The sequence below is a fragment of the Stenella coeruleoalba genome (assembly GCF_951394435.1).
Source record: "Stenella coeruleoalba genome assembly, chromosome: 21".
NCBI classification, from domain to species: domain Eukaryota; kingdom Metazoa; phylum Chordata; class Mammalia; order Artiodactyla; family Delphinidae; genus Stenella; species Stenella coeruleoalba.
Genome location: NC_137167.1, coordinates 26,807,201 through 26,827,002, shown reverse-complemented (window position 1 = coordinate 26,827,002; position 19,802 = coordinate 26,807,201). Strand labels below are relative to the sequence as shown.

The following is a 19,802-nucleotide window of genomic DNA, read 5'->3' as shown; positions in this document are numbered from 1 at the left end:
TGGCACCATGTGGAGTGACACCAGCTCCTGCTCTCAGAGGCATCCCATGCATGCTGTTGCCCATCTGGAAATTCTTAATAATTTCATCTCTGACCTCGAAATCTGATGGGGACAGTGAAGCATGCACACGAGCAGAGGAGATGTGCCAGCTGCAGTGGGTGCCCACAGGTGTGGACCCAGTCCTGAGGGCAGGGCAGGCAGCATGCGTCCTCATTGTGCACTGGGACCCACAATTGTGTGGCTGCATAGACCAGCCTTCATGTCCTGGAAGAACAATCTTCCCCTCCCCCAGCCCCGCCCCATTACTCAGAGTCCCAGTCAGTTAGTTAATCTGATTAGTTCCTTCATGTTAATGAAAAGAACAAGAACCAAAGTCTCAGTCCAAGAGCATGTGAAGGATTTTAAGCTGGTCTGCTCTGAAGAAGTCCTTCTCTCCCATTTCTCACCCTGGATAACTTATTAGTGCTTAGTAACTTGGGATATGAGAAAAAGATGTACTAGAATCATGGAAGATTATTAGCAATCACCAAATCTTTAGCAAAATTTCAAATACATTTTTGATTCTATAAAATACCACAGCTACATATTTTGATTATTCATATGATAAGGGTTTATACAAATAAGTATCAATGTTAAATGGTCCTTGGCATTCATTCATCTGATATTCTAAGCTGAATTCCAATATTATATGATGCATTTTTTAAAATTTTGTTAGTGTCTTAACTAAAGGCAATTCCATCTAGGAAAGTGCCTGATTACAGCTTTAGGGTCTGTAAATATTGGTCCTTTTTACCTAAAGAACAAACTGTTCATGAGAATTTTTTTGTTGTTGTCTTTAAATGAGAAAGAGAGAGAGAGAGAGAGATTGAATATAAAATATTTGTTCTCATATTATGTTTTTCCAGAAGGATAGAATTCCCAGATTCACACTTAAAATTTTTCAAAAAGACTGCTAAGTATGCTAGAAAAACAAAAAGCAAGAGAGCCATATCATGGGGATTTGCATATAATAGGAAACAGTTTCCTTAAAGACCTTTTAAAATGTGTATGCATTGGAATTGGAGTGTTTTACACTAAATGTGGAAGTAACAAATTTTATTCTTTAAAGAAATTTCATTACACAGTGGAAATGAAATTAATTAATATTTAAGATTTAGCTCAAACTGATTGAAAGTTAATGTCTTCTTGGTAGACAAACAAGAGAGAGAGTTTTTGTTCATTTCTATAGGAGGAGAGCAATAGGAAAACGCTATTTCGCTATTCAAATGATAAGAATATTGTTCATTTTACATAGCTTGTAAGTGTTTTTCTTTACGTTTCCCCAGCCGTAGGTCTTGCTGCTTGCCAAGAGCCAGCCCTTCCCAGCAACAGCATCAAAACAGGAGACCGATACATGGTGAACGATGTGCTGTCCTTTCAGTGCGAGCCTGGATACACGCTGCAGGTATTTTATTTTTTTATTTGAGCTTTTGGTAGTAGAGGGGCTCAGCATGGTAATCCTCAGCCAGCTCACTTAAGACAACGCCCTAGATTTGCACCCAGAGACCTAATCTAGTTTCTCTCATTCAGTTTGTGAATCAAAGTAGTCATATTAAACCATGCATACAGGTAAATTTAATGATGATGCGGAAATAGCTTCTAAATGATAAAACATCCTTTTAAGGTTGAGCATATTATTTTCATAATACTTTTATTTCAAAATGTATACTCTCCCAATAACTAGATAAAATTCTAAGGGACAAAGCATTGACACAGTCTCCTCAACAGTCCTCTCCTGGCAACCCGATTATTGGGTTGGCTCTGAGTCCCATGCTTGTCCTGCATTGCAGACTGTTCTTATAATTTAGTTCAGTAAATCTTCAAGTGCCTACTTGTGTGCCAGGTAAATATGGTGCTCAAATAATAGGGTTAAATGCTTTTCAAGAAATGTTAAGCAGAAGTTTTTATAGTCTTATTTTTTTTATTAAATTTGTTTATGTAAAGTTTAAATAAATATTTTACAAACCAATGTATAGCAACATGAGTCATGTTTCTGTTATTTGTTTTCTGGGTTAGCCACAAATAAGCATACTCCCAGAACAGTTTATCTGTGTCCTCTAGCATAATCCACATATAATTCTCCCTACCAACAATGAATACTGAAATCTAAACATGTGTATTCCAAAGTCCAACAGACATATTTAAGCCTACTTAGGTTTCTACACTTCAGTTAATTCAGGTAATAGAGTACTTTTTGCTGTATGTTTGTTACAACACTGAAGCTGAAGGTGTTTCAAGAACATTAGTTGTATTCTGTAAGTGACTTAAATAAAACCTGGAGTACTCATCAGAAAGAAGTTCCGCAGATACAGCAGTGAAGTGACAGCATTGCATATAGTCCCATTTCTGGGCGCTGGGGTAAATATCTTGCAGAACTGAAACCAGTTAGAGCAGCAGCAGCAAACGCTGGAAGCTGATGGCCTGCCCGCCTGGTGCTTCACGTGCAGAGCCTGTGTTACTCTCAGTCAACCTCATGGTGTGGCACTGGGGGCACATCTTTCCCTAATGGGGAAGGGGAGTGAGCCAGTGCCTGATAGGAGGGGGTGGGCAAAAGCTGGCACATCTGGAGGGACCACCTGCAGAAATCAGCCTGGGCCTTAAGTTTGAGAAAATATCAGTAAAACACCTAACACACTTCAGCAAACGAAAGCCAGTATAGCTATTATTATAAACAAACATCGGCATATAAAGCCACCTTCATCAAAACAACCTACAACCTGCGTTCATAGATCTTGGTGGGTATCACGGTAATTGCTTTGACTCTGCAAAAACATGGGCAGAGACTTGGAAAGTAGAACAGGAGTTACTGAAAAAGCTTTGCCAAACCTTCATCCATGGAAACAAGCTTTTAACCAAGCACGTCAAGGCCGTTTTAACTGATTCTTTAAGAACAGAAACTTCCTGTTTCATGTGTTACAGCAGAAAGAATTATAAGTCACATCCCAGGGGTTTCATTTAGAGGAATACCTTACTCTATACTGACAAGCCATTTTTATGCTTTTTGGTTTTTTTTTACTTCTTTATAAATTGACTTAAACCACGTAAATATCATGTTGTCTCTCTCCTCTCCCAGATCCCCACACATTAACACTTTCTCTCACTCACGTGTGTTCATCTTTCTACACGTTTATGACAGCACTTTGCATTTACTGTCAGCATCCTTTTATAAGGAAGACTTCTATAGCCCTCAGAGAAGAAACTAGAAAGAGTTATTTAGTAAAGACATTTCTTACAATGAATTGTTTAATATGCTGCTTAGAGATAAAAGCCTGCAGACACACATCTGTAGAGTCCAGTCAGGCCACTTAGCTCTTGTTTTCAAATGCAAACTAAGATTTTTTTTTCTTTATAACAGTTTCAAGCATTGAATTTACAAGCTGTGACTGTCTCTCATTCACATGAGTTAAAAAGGATTCTGGACTTTTTAAAAAGTTGCTAACAACTGGGAATTTTGGTAACGCATTAGTATATTTGGAATGACAGCATGCATAAATTACATATTATTCATGAAAAGAATTGTTCCTTTTATGGTTTACGTACAAATGTCTATAAGTGCATCTGCCTAGTGAGATTCAGGCATAAAGTGGCAGAGACAGGACACATCAAATGTCAGTCCCAGATATCTGAATGATTAATGATTTCCTTCTCTCTAGATTTGTTTTACTTTTCTTTTCAAAGATGAAAAACGAAAATTCCCATTTGAAGCTAGTAAATAAATACACAGATTCCTGTGTTGTTTTGGATCCATTATAAAAATTTCAGCTGGAATCACTAATATGAAATGTCTTTGCTGAAATCAATAGCAGGATGTGACCTAGATTGGTAATAAATGACCATTTTATTGGTAGTCTTCCATAAATACCTTTAAAGGCTTTTGTACTTTGTTTGTCCAAAATTCAGAAAGAAATTTATTAAAGATAACGTAATAGGTCAGAGAATGAGGAGATACAGAGCATGAAATTTGGCAGGAAAAGCATTATCCTGCATGTCTTCTTTAAGAATAAGTGTAGTCTTCCTTTACTGTAACAACTTTTAAGAATATTAGGTAGTAGGAGAAAATGAGTTTTGTGGCACATGAATTGAGTATGAAACCTTCCTAAGCTTGGGGAATCGGTTTGTCATTGATAACTGCCTTAGTGCAAATTCTTGTTTGATGCGTTCCCAATATGGCTGGGATTATTTAACATGAATTAAAGATTTGTTTTTCAGCTGCCTCTATGCCAATTTTGTTTGGCAAATGGAAATTCACAAGATAAGTATTCATGGCACATAAAACCACCAAGTCACAATAAGGAAAAAAGTAAAATTGAATAGTCTGCACACAGAGGTGCCCGTTCACTACCTTCTCTTTCATCTTAAAAGAGATTAGCATGAAACACTGAGAATTTAACCTGCTGCTGTTTAATTTTTAAAAGAGTAATAATAGGACAGATTTTTTGAAGGTTGAAAGTTGAAAACTTTATATATTTAGAGGATAAAGAGACCTTGAATGATGAGGATTAATTTCATCGCAGACACGTTAATTTGACAGCTGTGAGGCTGTCTGATAATAAAATGAATATTAAGTCTCCCTTTTTCTCCAATAAAGGAAGAACTGACCCAGTTCTTTGCTGAACCGTAAAGGTCATGTGAGTTGCACTTGAACCGTAGGCAACTGTGAAAGTTAACCTTTGTATGAGCAGATTACTTACCTTTGACATGTCACCCTTCAGATCTATACCTAGTATTTCCTAATCATTTTCAGCCTCTTAGACCAAAAGCTGTAACTTTTGATGATTAAAAAAAAGACTTACTTTGACCAGTTCAGTTCAACATTGTAAGCATTAGGGAAGCATCCTGGCAGAAATAAAGACCGTTGAAGGGGACATCACAAGATTTTGATTTCAGTGACAAGAAACACAATGATTATGGATTTTTTTTCTATTTTAATTCCAAACATGAGATTCATTAACACACATTAGTAGATTTCATGAGTTCTGATTTTTTTGCATTTGTAATTAAATCAAAAAGGGAAAACCAAAGAAAGTACAGATGTTCTCACAAACATTTAAGCCTTAAATACTCTATGTTCAGTTATGTGAGTTTTATTTCATTTTCTCTTGAACAGGGCCGTTCCCACATCTCCTGTATGCCAGGGACTGTTCGTCGTTGGAACTACCCGTCTCCCCTTTGCATTGGTATGGACATGCCTTCCGTCACTGGGCCTCTGTGCAGATTATCAGTAACGTAATGGTGATCTCCTTGAGCCACTTTTGAGCTTCAAAGATGCACTTTTAAATTCCTTTCAAACATTTGTTACATGATGATAACATAATAATGCTGTTATTGGATTGGACAAGCATCTTCTCCCCCTGGATGTGGTTCCTCAGCTTTTCCAGCATCTCTGAACCAACCAACAGGGATTAGATGCAAGACTGCTAGCTCGAGGCACTAAAGGCACAGCACATGTGTATCAGAAGCCAGTGGATTCATTCATGGCAAGAATGAACGTAGCTGGTCTGAGAGTCTGAGAAGGGTTCTGTGTACACCTTTAGCCTCAGGAAAATCACATCTCCAGAAACAAAATTGAGAAGTACCGATAAGTGATGTGAAGTTGGAGGGACAGTATTTTATATCAAAAAGTATTTGATATCAAGGCAGCCGCCCTTGTGGAGGGACTCACTGGGACTGGGATTCAGGCATAGAACATCCGTCTCCCTATTTATTTTTAAATGAAGAGCTTTCCCTTAAACGTGGGAATTTAAATATTTTAAGCTTTGAAATAAAATCAACTCACAGTGGGTATTCAATCAAATGATATGTCATTGTTGACACTCTGTATTATGTGAGGAAATGTTTTATTTGAATAGTTTACTTATATTAGCCAAATATAATTAATTGTATCTTTTATTTTGCATGTTTCATATATTAGCAGATGTCAAAGATGCATCAACTTCCATAACACTTGCTTGCTCCTAATTCCTTACAAGGTACAGAGGAAGTGTTTTCACTGGAAAACTCACAAACATCCCACAATAAATTTCAAAGACTTATTTGAGAGATTGAAAGTTTTCTTAGCTGTTAGCTTTAGATTAATCCAAGCTGGGGGATTTTAGGACTAGAAATCCATGAAGAGATAGTATTTTACTAATAAGTTCTTGGAAATCTCAAGTCCTGATTTTTTTTAATAATAGTACTAAGGAAGACAGTTTACAGCAAGACACTTCTCTACAAGTTACTGAGTGTCAAGCATCGTTCCCAGGGCTTAACCAGTATTAACTAAATTGAACTTCATGACATGCCTCAGGGTGGCCAAGCCGTTTGCCAGGGCCCTGCACCAAGCTGGCATTCCCTGCATCATGTGATCCCTCCAGCGGGACATGGCCTGTGCCCTGGAGTAAAAATCCCATATATTCTTACCAAAATATCAGGAATCTGTATAAAATAAGATATATAAACCCAGTTAAAACCCCAAGATACCTGGCTCTTCTATAAAAATAAGCACCTTGTTCTTTAGCCATACCATTGTACCAAAAACGCTTTGAATATGCTGTTTAACCATAAGAAAAGGCCTGGCATGGAGGGGTTTCCCCAGCAGGAGGCAGGAGTCAGGCTACCAAATGATGGTGGACAGATGAGCCCCTGGAAGAAGGCTGAGACTTGAGGGTTATCCTGAAAATCTTGCTGGGATCATTGGACAGATGTAAAATAAGAGAAGCCCATTGATGGAGGTTTTTAAATATCGCAAAGGAAAAAAGATTGATACACAGCTTTTGGGGGCTCTGTTTGTACGCCCATCCAATGGTTCTTGTCTTTTGAGATGAACAAAAGAATGCGATCACATACAGTGATAACTAAGTACTCAAGGAATTAGGTTATCATCCTTGTTTGACAGGAGGTGCACCCAACATCGAGACCCCCTTCTCTCTCTCCCAGGACAATGATAGTTGTCCTGACTTACAGGTGTGAGTGTTGATGACAACTCAGAACCTGAAAGTCAATCGGATGCCTTACCAAAATGCATTAAATTGACCAAGCTTTACTGGGAGCCTCTGTGGACCAGAAGTAGATAAACTGAAGACCTGTCTTTGTCCTTAAGCAGTGGAAACTCAGGAGGGAGAACTAGACCCATAAATAACTAAAGGGCATCGCGTTATGTATGTGCTGAAATGAGATGCAAATTCGTTTCTGAAGACTTGCTTCTAGGTAGCGTGGTCCCATAGAGTGGGGGGAGGGAATTGTCCTTGCTGGAAAACGAGGACACACAGCACTAACTCCCCTTGTCCGGCCAACAGCGACCTGCGGGGGGACCTTGAGCAGCATGGGGGGCGTGATCCTGAGCCCGGGGTTCCCGGGCACCTACCCCAGCAACCTGGACTGCACCTGGAAGATCGCCTTGCCCACTGGCTACGGTGAGTGAGACACTTTTTCATTCCTCAAAATTCAACTTTTTAATTTTTATCTTGGAAAGAATTAGGCTGAGTGAAAAATGGGCCTATCCTGTTGACCTAAGTGTGTCTTTAATTGAAAGTGGCTTACAGATTTAAATAAATCTTTGGCAGAATAACTTTGAGAACAGAAAGTTACTTGAAAAATCAGTTCAGCCGTGCAAGACTTTTCAAGGCAAATTAAATTAGTTGAATGATGAACAGTAGAGGCACATGACGTGCAGCATGTAGCGTCCCTAATTCAATTATCAATCTCTTTATAACACTGTCTTTTATAATGTATCACTGGAATTCAGTAATGGTGGTAGTTTCTTTTGAACAATTTTTAAGGTTTTTCTCAGGTTATAACTCATTCTAGTTTTGTTCTATAAACTTTTGTTGTTATAACTTGCATTGATTTAGGTTTATGAAAATGGCTTTTTATCATATTTAGTTATGAACTTTCAGGTTACCTACCTTAAATAGTTCCTAATTTTAATTGTTATGTACACTAAAATCCCATTCTGGCCTGCTTCAGAAATTCACAGTCTGTGTGAAATTTTGATTCCCTATCATGCCTTTCCTTGTCTGCCTCATGATGTCCTTATATTTTAGTTCATTAATTTGGGTTTTCCCCACCTGTGATTTTCTCAAAAGTACACAGTATGATAGGGGTGCCAAATTAGATATTCACAGAATGTCCCAGAATGTCTCAGAGTAATTGAGTACTTATGAATGTTAGTTGAGTGATGAATGAACATAAGCATAAGTGGAAATCGTTGCCCTAGAAGAGGATTATATTTTTTAAGTTTTCAAAGCTCTTGCCTTGAGAATCTGTGCCGGGAGGGCAGCAGGAAAGGGAGGGTCCACCTGCTCAGCTAAGAGCCTCCAAGAGGGCGGCGGGCATGAGGCCACCAGGGCAAGGGGGAGCATGGAAGGGACCCTCCCCCCCCGTGGAGAACACACGTGAGGTTCATGTCCACTGAGTTCCTGAAGGGGCCACCAGAGTGTGGGGATAAAAAAGGGGAGACAGTTCACAGAAGGATCACAAAGGCGCTCTATTTCTTCCAGGTTTTTTAGTTTTGTTTTTTAAATCCTGAACTCTCTGAACATAGAGGCTGTAATTGTGCTCTGTGGTAGACGGAACAGAAGCCTTTGCCTTTAACCAGCATTGGCTCAGCTATCCTCAAAGCCTGGTCTGTTTTCTCACCCTGGGGATCTGAAGATCTGGACGTGGTTGGTTCAGTGTTTGGAGTCAGGTGTCAGGATCGGAGTTGTAGGTGACCCAGGAGGTTCCAACAGGGTCTGAGCATCTTGAGGGTCACAAGCTTATAAGACGAGTAATGATAGTTCACTCAGGCTACTGCACTGAGTGAACCTCCAGGGACCTCATCTTCCTCACCTCTAAAAAGGAAATAACCACACAGGGTTACATGAGGATTCACCAAAACAACTCGGGCGAGAAATTTAGTATGGGGCTTGGCATGTCGTAAACAACAGCAGCAAAAAGCTAGCTGGTCTTTAAATTGTTGCTGCAAATAGTTCCCAGTTTTCTTTCAAACCTCATCAGAAGCATTTTACTCATGAATGGATATACACATTTTATTAATTTATTTTCCCAACTTTACTGTTCTGTGATTTGAGGCGGCTATCGTTTGGCATATTTCCGTATGTTGCTCACTCACTGATAAACCAATATGCAAGACAGTAACTCAGGAAAAAAAAAAAAGAACAGTTAGATTGTCTGACCTCATGATCATGATCTATGAACCTAAAAAAACTTTATTTGAAGAAAGGTCAAAATTTTAAAAATATTTATGAAATATTACAATTAAAATTATTTGTCTTTAAAATCTGTGATATTGCCTAGTATTGGGCTTTAAAAAGCATCTTGAAGAATAAGCAAAAAGAAACCTTATGTCTTAAATCCTAACTACATGCAAAATAGTATGACTGTCCCTAGCGTTTTAGAATAGACGTAGTTATGCTTCGGAATAATTTGCTACAGATTAAATTTAAGTACCACACCAGGTTTGTCTGTGATAAATTTTATAATCTATAAATATACTTCTAAACATGAAATTATACATTTAAATTTAGGGAAGAGGCATGTACATTCCCATTTCCTGGATTGTCAGTTTGGGTTTGGGTTGCTCAGGGTGTTAAGGATTATTGTACTAGTAATTACTGTACCAGTGACTGTAATTCCCCCAGCCACCCTGAAAAACACACCTATCCAGAATATGAGACATCAGTGCCTTTTCTTGAAAAAAAATAGGTTAGATGCCTTTCACTCGTGGAGGATTTTATTGCTGTGTTTGGATCTTTCCATACCACTGAATATGCGTGGGACCACCTCATAGATATCCGACCCATTCGTTAAGCAGCTACCAGCTTCGTCAAATAATTCTTCTGATTAATCCTTCTTCCGTCCCACATGCATGGACCAGTCAATAGCTTAATTAAATAGACAGAATGATTGGTTGCTCTGGCATCACGTGAAAGCCACCTTGGTCTCCCCTTGCTAATTACTCATCCCCTGCAGCAGCTATTTCCTGCATCCAGCCTCTGTGAGGGCCTGCAGTCAAGGGACTTTGTCTAAGGCGTGGGCAGTGTACATGGTGGCTCCTCATGTCTTTGAGCTCTGAGGTTAGCTGAGTAGGAATCCTAGTTCTGTCAGTGACTGATGGTATGAATTTGCCCAAGTTATCAACATGTTTTTGAACCTTTGTCCCTTATCTTTAAAACGAATACAATAAAATATCATTCTCCGACAGCCGTTCGGAGGTAATGCAAGCGCCTGGTATGGAGAAGGCATTGCCTAACTGTTAACTGCTTTTAGTTTCTAAGCCAAATGCTCTAATGATTTCTATGTTGTTTTCCTTCCTTTCCACAAATTTGGGTTGCTGTTTTGTGTGGCTTTGGCATGAGCTCAATCACCACAGAACTTCTGTCTCTATTTTCTTGAAAATTTCTAAAGGCATAGTTAACAGAAATGAAATCAAGTTTTTCTACTTTACCATTACTTTTTTTTAACATCTTTATTGGAGTATAACTGCTTTTTATATTTAAAACCCACTGCACTTATACCGCACACCATGAGGTCCAAATTGGCCATGCCTTTAAACCATCTAGAAGTCTAGGGAGGATGTAAAAGACTCCTTAGACTATGCACTGAATTCTAAAAGTATTAACTCCTTTGCTCTATGTTTATTATGCACAGAAGATATAAAATAGAGCACTTTACTATTCACAGGTTCTATCAACTAAGAGACGAGAGTTTAACTCTGAAGCCATGGTCAGGTTACTATTCAAAGTTTTGTCAAAATCCAAAGTCAAAAGTTTTTCTTCAGGTGCCTTTTACTGACACGTAATTTTCAGTGTGTAATGACAGTCGGTGTAAATTCCACCCAAGATGGGCATTCAGACTGGGTTTCTTGTTGCAATGACACATTTTTGGTATTCTGTGAGATAAGAAAAGAATAACTAGGTTAACGCTTACTTTAATCCCTTCATTTTGGCTTCATGATGTCAAACTGGACACAATTTGCTGAAAATTAGATAGCTAAAAATTCCATTCTAAACCAGATTAGAGCTGGGCTTGGTTCTATTTCCTGATATGTATTAGGTAGTTTGATATGTGGCTGGATACTTTATCCTGCTTAATATGCTAATTTTTTTCCTAAAATTATAATTGTCATAATTCCATTTCAAGTTTAATTCCGAATCAGTAAAAGGCCACGGTCACCATTTCCTTTGCTTTAGAGATATTGGCCAGCCTTCCTTTTTTTTGCCCCTTGATCTGCTTGCTGTCTCTCATTTCTTTCTTGACTGGGTCATTCTGTGAATTTCAAAATGAGTCTCTGGATGAATACATCTGATGTCTGCATATGCTTATCTGAAATGAGCCTATTTTAAGCCATTTCCCTGCTATTTGATTTTATACCTACAAAAGCAGGAAACGTTTTTTAAGTGTTCTAATCTTGCCCTAGTTTCACATCCTATCTGGTACTTTTAGGACGTAAATAGAAATGTTAGTAATTCAACATTCGTTTTTGATTATTATTGTGTCAGCTTCTGTGTTCTTCCTCCTGGTGAAGAATGTGACGGGTGTTTACGAAACTCTGTAGACCACAGGGGTTCCGTGGCCTTGATGTAGCCACCAAAAAAAAAGAAATCCATTAGTATAGTTTATTAATTAGCTAAAAAACCCTCTTTTTCTTATCAGACTTGTGGACCAGGCCACAAAAGAGAACTGTATTTAATTCAGCAGTGGGTGAGGGAATAGATCAGATACTGTTGCGTGACTCAGGAAGTGGTTCAACTATCACAGGAGACAGGTCAGAATTGAAGGGCTGGGGACCACTAGCCCTGCCTGCTTTCCTTCCTTCTTTGCTTTCTCCCTGTCTCTCTCTCTCTTTCTTTTTCTCTATCTTTATCTCTCTCAATGCTTCTCTCTCTCTTTCTTCTTTTCTTGCTTCCAAATTTCTTTGACCAAACGTATTTACTGGGATTTAGGAGAAAATGAATTAGCTCACTGATGTCTCTTCAACACTTTTTAATATTTGCAGAAATGTTTTAAATTTATAGGTTTGTTCCATGTTGGTCGTCTGTTGTGCCTAGTATTAGAATGGGCAGGACGGCCACAGGCTGGGCTGTTCCTTCTCTGGCTGCTCATGTGTCACCAGTACATATGTTTGGACCATATGTTACAAATTGAATTACTCCTTCCAAAAAGGATTCCAAAGTTTGGTTGCCTTGTTAAAGATGTTTCATTGTAAGTCTTTCTTCTGCTTTTCACTCTCTCGGTCTCTTCGTGAAGTATTCCACATTCTACTTCTTCCAATCTTCTCTATCAAACTAGGTTGAACAATTTTAACGCAAAATTATTTTCTCCAAAAAAATTGTAATATTTTTAACATGGTGATATCATTAGCTTTTGACTAGCACATTTTCATGCTAAACCAGAGAACATGAGGGCTCTGTCAGTTGGAGTTGGTGTCTATCCAACTCTGCCTCTCCCTGTGGTACATAGGACATAACACCCAGCCTTTCTGAGCCTTAGTTTGCTCACCTGTGAAATGATGGTCATAACAGTGATTACCTGATAAACTGAACCCCAAGAGTGATAGGTGGCCTTACACTCTACCCAGCCAGAAAGGCCATTATTTACTCTTTTGTTCCTCCTCACAAGGTTTTCTTCATAATTGATAAAATTGTGTTTCTTGGATGATTTTAACCTTTATTGAGTACCTTTAGGTTGTTCTTCCCTATTACTCTTCGCATGAGCTTTTCTTCTTCTTCTTTTTTTTTTTTTTTTTACTGAATTCAGGCTTTTGATACCTGCGTTTTCCATCAATACTAAGTAGATATGTTACTTTAAATTCTCTAGGTATTTACACTTAAGTAAGGTAACCCATGTTAACATGATCTTTAATATGATAATTTTAATATCTTTAATTTCCTAAAACCTAGGAAACATGTCAAACATATTAGATGAAAAAGAAAAAAATAAAGCTCTTTTTATCTCTCAAGAACAGGAGAAGAATAACACAAAGTAAAGCTTTCCTCATATGTTGAGAGAATGATCTACAATAGCTGCTGGTATTCTCAGTTTAGGTTTTACAAATCTAACTTAATTGCCTGGATTTGTGCAAAAGCTAATGTCTTTGGCATTCTAAATAAACTTGAAAGTGAATTAAAATATTTCAGACACAGTAGTCAATTAAATTTTCAACAATACCACAATGCAAATAACTAAATTATTTTGATTTTGATTTTCTTCTAAGTTATCACTGTAGTTTATCTGAGACACAGATGAGTATGATGCTAGCAATATGGGTCCTTCAGACCGTCTTGGTATCTTGCCCTGTGCCAGGCTGTTAGATTGAATTGTGAGAGCTAGAGTGGGGTTGATCCGAGTGGGTTTCTTGCAAACACCAGTAATTTGTTTTGCAGGCACTACACAATTGAAACAATCGCTTACCAAACTAAGAAGTTTCTTGTGCAGTGGTATGCCCTTCCATTTAAAAGCCACTTTAAAGATTGTTGGATTTTGTTAGATCTGTATTGGCTTCTTCCTTGATAAAGCCACAAATTAAGGATGATTTGACATACGATTACAACCTTGTGTTTCTGGTTGTAATGATTATAATAGCAGCTGGACAAAATCACTGCCATATGTATGGATGTAAGTCACCATTCTAAGAATTATACCTGCTTGTCTCTGTGATGCAATGCTGGTAACACCCGTATTTCACAAATAAGTTGACTTAGGGGCATTTACTACATGGACAAAGGTCACACAGCTACGTAGCTGAGGCGAAACTGAACCAAGGATCGTTGTAATTCACAAAGTGTGTGCTCCACTCGGCCTCCTGGAGAGGTGCTGCTTGGGGAAACTGATACAATTTTAATCCCTATTGGTAAACATTATCATAAAATTTGGTATTAACTTCCACCGATTTTGCATATTTTTTCATAGGTGCACATATTCAATTTCTGAATTTTTCTACCGAAGCTAATCATGACTACCTTGAAATTCAAAACGGACCTTTCCACACCAGCCCGATGATGGGGCAGTTCAGTGGCCCCGACCTGCCTGCGCCCTTGCTGAGCACAACTCATGAAACGCTCATCCACTTTTACAGCGACCACTCGCAGAACCGGCAGGGATTTAAACTCACTTACCAAGGTAAGGAGTCAGAACACATCTAGGGATGCTTCTTACAAGTAAATTGTAAGGGTAAACCTCCCTAGCCAGTTAAAGGCTTGTACGGCTGGAGTCATTTCTAGTTGGGCACAGTTTTCTGACTGGGAGTGGAGTGGAGTCTTGGCTGTTGTACACACAAGTCAGGACGCAGACACAAGGAGCAGGGTCAGCCATGCACTGTCACTGCTTCACCTGAAGTCCCTTGTCTCTACCCCCAACGGCCACCATCACCACCTTCAAGCCCCTTGGCCCCATCACCAGGTAGCCTTCTCACCTGTCACCATGTCCTCTTGGCCACGTGTCGGTATTTCCCATCAGGACTATGGTGCAGGGAGTCCGTTCACAGTGGAAGTGGGTCTGACCGTGTCTCTCGTGCCCTTAAGCCTTGTCTCAGCTCAAAGTAATGGTTCTATGTACTATTCAAGTCATGTTTAAATTATGCCAGAAAAAAAAATGAGAATGAACCTTACGTGTTTTTAAACCATCAAAATAGAGGTCTCTAACAAAAGTTTGAATCTACCATTACCAAAGCATTTTTGACATGTGAAAAAGTTCAAAATTTTCATTTCCAACACAGTAATTCAGCTGGCCTTTTCTTGAATGTTGTTAATTCAAATGAAGTTGAAAATGTCAAAAGTGGAGTCTTTTTTTAACACAGCAAAATCACTTGATTTCTTTAATTTCATAGGCTACCCTGGAAAAATAGATATTTAATATTTTATTACTGAAAGAGGATGGCATTTTGTGTTGAACTCTTAGACCTTGTTACTTCAGTTGTTACTTAAAATATAAATTTACGTTTCCAGAATTTGGGTCTCTTAAAATAGGAATCCAGGTAGGAGAAAAAAGAGAGGGTGGTACAGGTTGAGGAGTGCAGCAGGAGACCTTGCCAGGATTTCTCTAGGTCCGTCTGTGTCTTTCATTCTGTCTCACGTCGACCCCCCTTCGTCTCAGCCAAGGGTCTCACTTCCTCCTGGAAAGGCTCACACGCACAGCGGAAGGGAGACAGCTTCCCCCAGGCCAGCGCGGAGGTCTGCCTGCAACCCTGCTCGTCCTCCTTTTGGAGACAAGAGAATGCTCCCCCTGCTTCCAGGCAGCCCCTCCCGGGCTCTAGGCTCTAGAATGTTTCTTTCTACGCTGTCAGGGCTGTCAAGACAGGAATTGTCTTCCCTTTATTGCATTTGCAGCTGCTACTTCTCTACCAGATCTTTCTCATTAGTGTTTCAAATATACTCAAATTCCTCTCTCCCTCACACACACCCCTGTTTATATTTAATTTTAATGACCTGCATCTTCCTTCAGCTCCCACTTTGTAAGAAACCTCTGGGAGGAAGGGTCTACCCCAGCTCTCCCAGCGTCTCCCCCTCTTCCTCGCTTCTCCTGCCCACCCGCAGGCATCTGCCTTTAACACCCTCCTAGTGACACGATCGGCCGAGTCGGCAGTTCTTTGTGTCACCTGAGATTCTCCATTGGGGGTGATGGGACCGGCCAGAGACAGACTAGCAAGAGGAGAACAAGCGCAAGTTCATTAACATGCCCGTCACTCGGACACACAGACACCTGGAAGAACCCAGACGTGAGTCACTCAAAGGAATGGTTAGGACTCGGGTTTAGGTACCATCTGAGGCTAAAACAAAGGAGAAGCGTTTAGGGCTTCTAGGAAGGGGAGGTGGCAATGGGGAGAAAAGCAGGAAATGTGTGGTTCACCAGGGTTGCTGAGTCAGGCTTGTTGTGCTGATTTAAAGAGGAGAGAAAGCCCTGCAAATGTACATTTTCTTCGTAAATGTAAATTTCCTCTACAAAAGGGGACCCTGTGCCCTGTTTTTAGAGTTTTCCCCTGCATCTGCTTGTTCTCAAAATACCCCAAGGTTTATTAAGCAAACACGGATGTAGCTCTTTCCAGTACCTACACAAGGACTCAGCAGGCCTGATGGAGTCAACAGCTGTCTCGTCTCCCGCACAAGTGAGGGACCACGGGTCCATCCATCGGTCTCTGTCTCAGCATCTGGGCCCTGAGCCTGTGGCAGCTTTCATTGCCTCTCATTCTGCAGACCCTCACGGACCCTTCCTTCTGCCTGTGCTCCCACCGCATCCCTCCTCCAGCCTCCAGCCCCACCCCATTTCAGCCAGAAAGCCCCGGCCGGTGGGTGCATTCTCCTCTGGGATCCAGTCCTTCCTGGTACCTCTGTGTGTGAACTGCCCCCTCCCGCCCGCCCTCCCCTCCCGCCCGCCCTCCCCTCCCTGTCCCAACTTAAAACGACTGATTCTCCACTGCTGCTCAGAGAGGCTTCTCTCCCACCTGAGGCTGAAGCACCAAAGGCTCCTATAACTGGTGTCAAATGCAAAACAAATTCAGATTTAGTAAGAAGAGACTTTTATTGGGGAAGATTATTTATTGCAAGAGGGGAAGAGGTCTATTGCCGTAGAGAAAACAAGGCTACAGCCATAAGATCAGCAAGCATCTCGAGGCTTAGGAAAAGGCTTTTCCTTCATGGAGAGCAGTAAACAAAGCTAGAAGAAGCTGGGGGTAGGGGCTGCGGTGACCAGGAGGGCCATGAGGGGATGTGGGTGAAAGCAGGTCTTTCCCTGAGGCCAACCTGTCTGTGGCCCAGCCTGAGGGTGGGCCAACGTTTAGGGGGAAGAAAAGCGTTACTGAAGTTTGGTTTATAAGAGTTTTGTTCCAGTTGACTGCTGAGGACCAAACGGTTCAGCTAACCTTTGAAAGGGAAAGCATGGGAATTTGGAGGATTTTGTCAGGTCCGGTCACAGGTAACCAAAGGGCACCTTGACTCTTGTCTCAGTCCGGGGGGAGGTGGTCCTTTGCACTAAGTCATTTCCTGAAACACAGAGGACTTAGGGAAGGGGGTGGGTTTCCTCACCTCAACTTTTCTCTAGCATTCCTGAGCTCAGGTGAACTTTCACATTGTCATTGGGAAGAGAACCGAGCAGCGTCTGAGGGCTCGGATTCTGAAGCCTTACTAGTTAAAGGAATCCCATCCATGAGCTCCGACCCGGGCCTTGACGCTAACACAGGTTTACTGATAACTAAACTGCTCCTGTGCACGTGACTCCACTTGACTCTCTATCCAGAGTCAGAAAGGAACATGAAATCTGCAAAAGAACCCAAAGAGAACACTGGGAACCCAGAGCGAAAAGTGAGCTCTGACTGGTGGTGGCAGAGAAGATGCAAAGTCGTGCATTCTTAAGGACTGGGGAAAATTCATATGCGAAAGAACCCAAAGAGAACACTGAGAGCAAAGAACGAAAAGTGCCCTCCGACTGGTGGTGGCAGAGAAGATGCAAAGTCATGCCTTCTTAAGGACTGGGGAAAATTCATATGCTGAACTGAGATTTTTACCTCTCCTACAGATGTTTGTGTAGGGGACCCTGCTTTGCTAGGTTCTTGGCTGAGACCCCCTGTAAAAAAAGGCAGATTAACAGTGGAAAATCAGAAGTTAATAACATGTATGCCTGCTGCATACAGGGGAGATTCCGAGGGAACCTGATTAACTCCCCAGCATGGCCCAAGCCACCACCTTAAACACCACCCCAGCTGAAGAGCCAGAAGCTGGGGGCAGTCAGGGGAGGTGAGCAGCAAAGCAAAGGAGACAGGCTTACAGTTGCTGTGCAGACTGAGGCCTTTTTTCTTCTCCATTGATAAGTTGCTAGAGGTTTAGCCATCTTTCTCTTCCTGGAACAGAGAAAGGACACCCTTACAAAGGGAGTGTTCCCTCATAAATGTATTCATAAATGTCTCTTATAAACAGGTTACCTCTACTCTGTTTTCAGAGATTCCCCCATTTCTGCAGTTTCTTAAAAATAACCAGAGACTTCCCTGGTGGCACAGTGGTTAAGAATCTGCCTGCCAATGCAGGGACACGGGTTCCATCCCTGGTTCGGGAAGATCCCACATGCCGTGGAGCAACTAAGCCCGTGTGCCACAACTACTGACTCTGCACTCTAGAGCCTGCGAGCCACAACTACTGAGCCCGCATGCCACAGCTACTGAAGCCCGTGCGCCTAGAGCCCGTGCCCCGCAACAAGAGAAGCCACCACAATGAGAAGCACGTGCACCGCAACGAAGAGTAGCATCCGCTCAATGCAGCTAGAGAAGGCCCGTGCAGCAACCAAGACCCAACGCAGCCAAAAAATAACTTAAAAAAATAATAATAACCAGCTCGAGATAATCCTCTTGCCAAAGACATATTTTGGGGTGGCAAATTCTGCTCCCCTTCATCTGTCTAGATATAGACTCATCTCTCTTAAAATTAAAAAAGAAGCTTTTGTGAGGATCATAGCAGTGTTCTTCTCTGGGCTTCTCCCTCTTGGTTTCCATCCATCAGAGTTGCCAGTGGTGATTTAAAATCCAATTTGTAAGTTTACAGATTCACCTGCCACATGATTAGGTGACCATCAAAAGAAATAAAATAAGAAACAACACTCAAATCTCAAATTAAATTATTCTACTGTCCCTGTCATATGTCTGAAATCACAAATATCACCAATTTGTAGTGCCTGTCTCTTGACCACTCAGGCCTGGCCAGAGTAGATCCTGGCACACGGCTGCACCATCAGAACCTTAAGGGGAAAAGGTAGTTTGGGCCTGAATTCCTGAGAAGGGGCACAAGGAGTTTGCGGAGATGGTGAGATTGAAGACTGGATTTCTTTGCACCTGAGTCTGACTTTATGCAGGGTTACGGTCTGTCCTTCCGAAGGGTGTTGTTTATATATATAAATGTTCCTTAAGGTGTTTATTCCAAATGTAGGTTTTAAAATGAATACAGGCTAAGGGCTGGAGACTTTTTAAGAGCTGGGGTGTGGGGCCTTGGCCCTCTTGGTTTGCCTGAATCCCATAACCCTTCAGTCAGCTCCCAGGCAAGATGTAGTTACAGGGCTTGGAGCCACTGAAGCTTAGCTCCTGTCCTCCAGGGCAACTGCAGAGTGGGGGCACTTATCACCCCTGATGTCACATTTCAGAGGGACGGTCCCCAGGTCCTTGAGAAAAACACACCTGGGCTGTAAAACTGACAAGAGGCTTTTACGAAGATTAACATACATCTCCAAGGGACAGAGGGAAAATATACAGTGACAAGTTTTCTAAAATAAACACTCTAAGAAAAGGGAGATCAGCAGCAGAGTCTGGATGAAGCCTGGCCAGGTCAGAGGCGAAGGACGAGTTTGTAAATGAGCCCATGTGGTGAGGACATTCAATTGTGAAATAATTTGCATCCCACGTTGAGAAGTTGAATTTTATTCTCTAGGCCCATGGTTCTAGAATTCAAGGGATCCATGACTTGAATGGTAAATATCTACCCCATGAGATATAGATATTATAATTTATATATAATATTAATATACATAATATCTCTATATAAATGTAAAAATACAGTTTTAATATTTTCCTCTTAACCTCTAATGATGCGAATGTAGTATTAGCATAACCTGTGCTTTGTCACCAAATCACAGATAATTCCATGTTTTATTACAATCATTGCAGATATCTCAAAATATTACTATACAATATTGTGAAGTGACATTAGTTATTAGACTTGCCACCTGCCATTTAGTGAAATAACAGCACATCTAGTTATACCGCAAGTCTGGCTTTCATCACACTTTCATAAGTAAATTTTTCCTTTGTAATC

General features: G+C 40.8%; 1 protein-coding gene across 1 annotated transcript in view; it reads left to right on the top strand.

Annotated features, from left to right (window-relative positions):
* CSMD1 (CUB and Sushi multiple domains 1) overlaps positions 1-19,802 on the top strand; it is a gene marked incomplete at its 3' end in the record, with an annotated part of 609,346 nt that overhangs the window by 459,995 nt on the left and 129,549 nt on the right. Inside the window, exons 34-37 of the mRNA XM_079909493.1 lie at positions 1,326-1,444; positions 5,147-5,216; positions 7,314-7,430; positions 13,930-14,139. Coding sequence (XP_079765619.1) covers positions 1,326-1,444; positions 5,147-5,216; positions 7,314-7,430; positions 13,930-14,139 — 516 coding nt within the window. The remainder of the gene's footprint in view (positions 1-1,325; positions 1,445-5,146; positions 5,217-7,313; positions 7,431-13,929; positions 14,140-19,802) is intronic.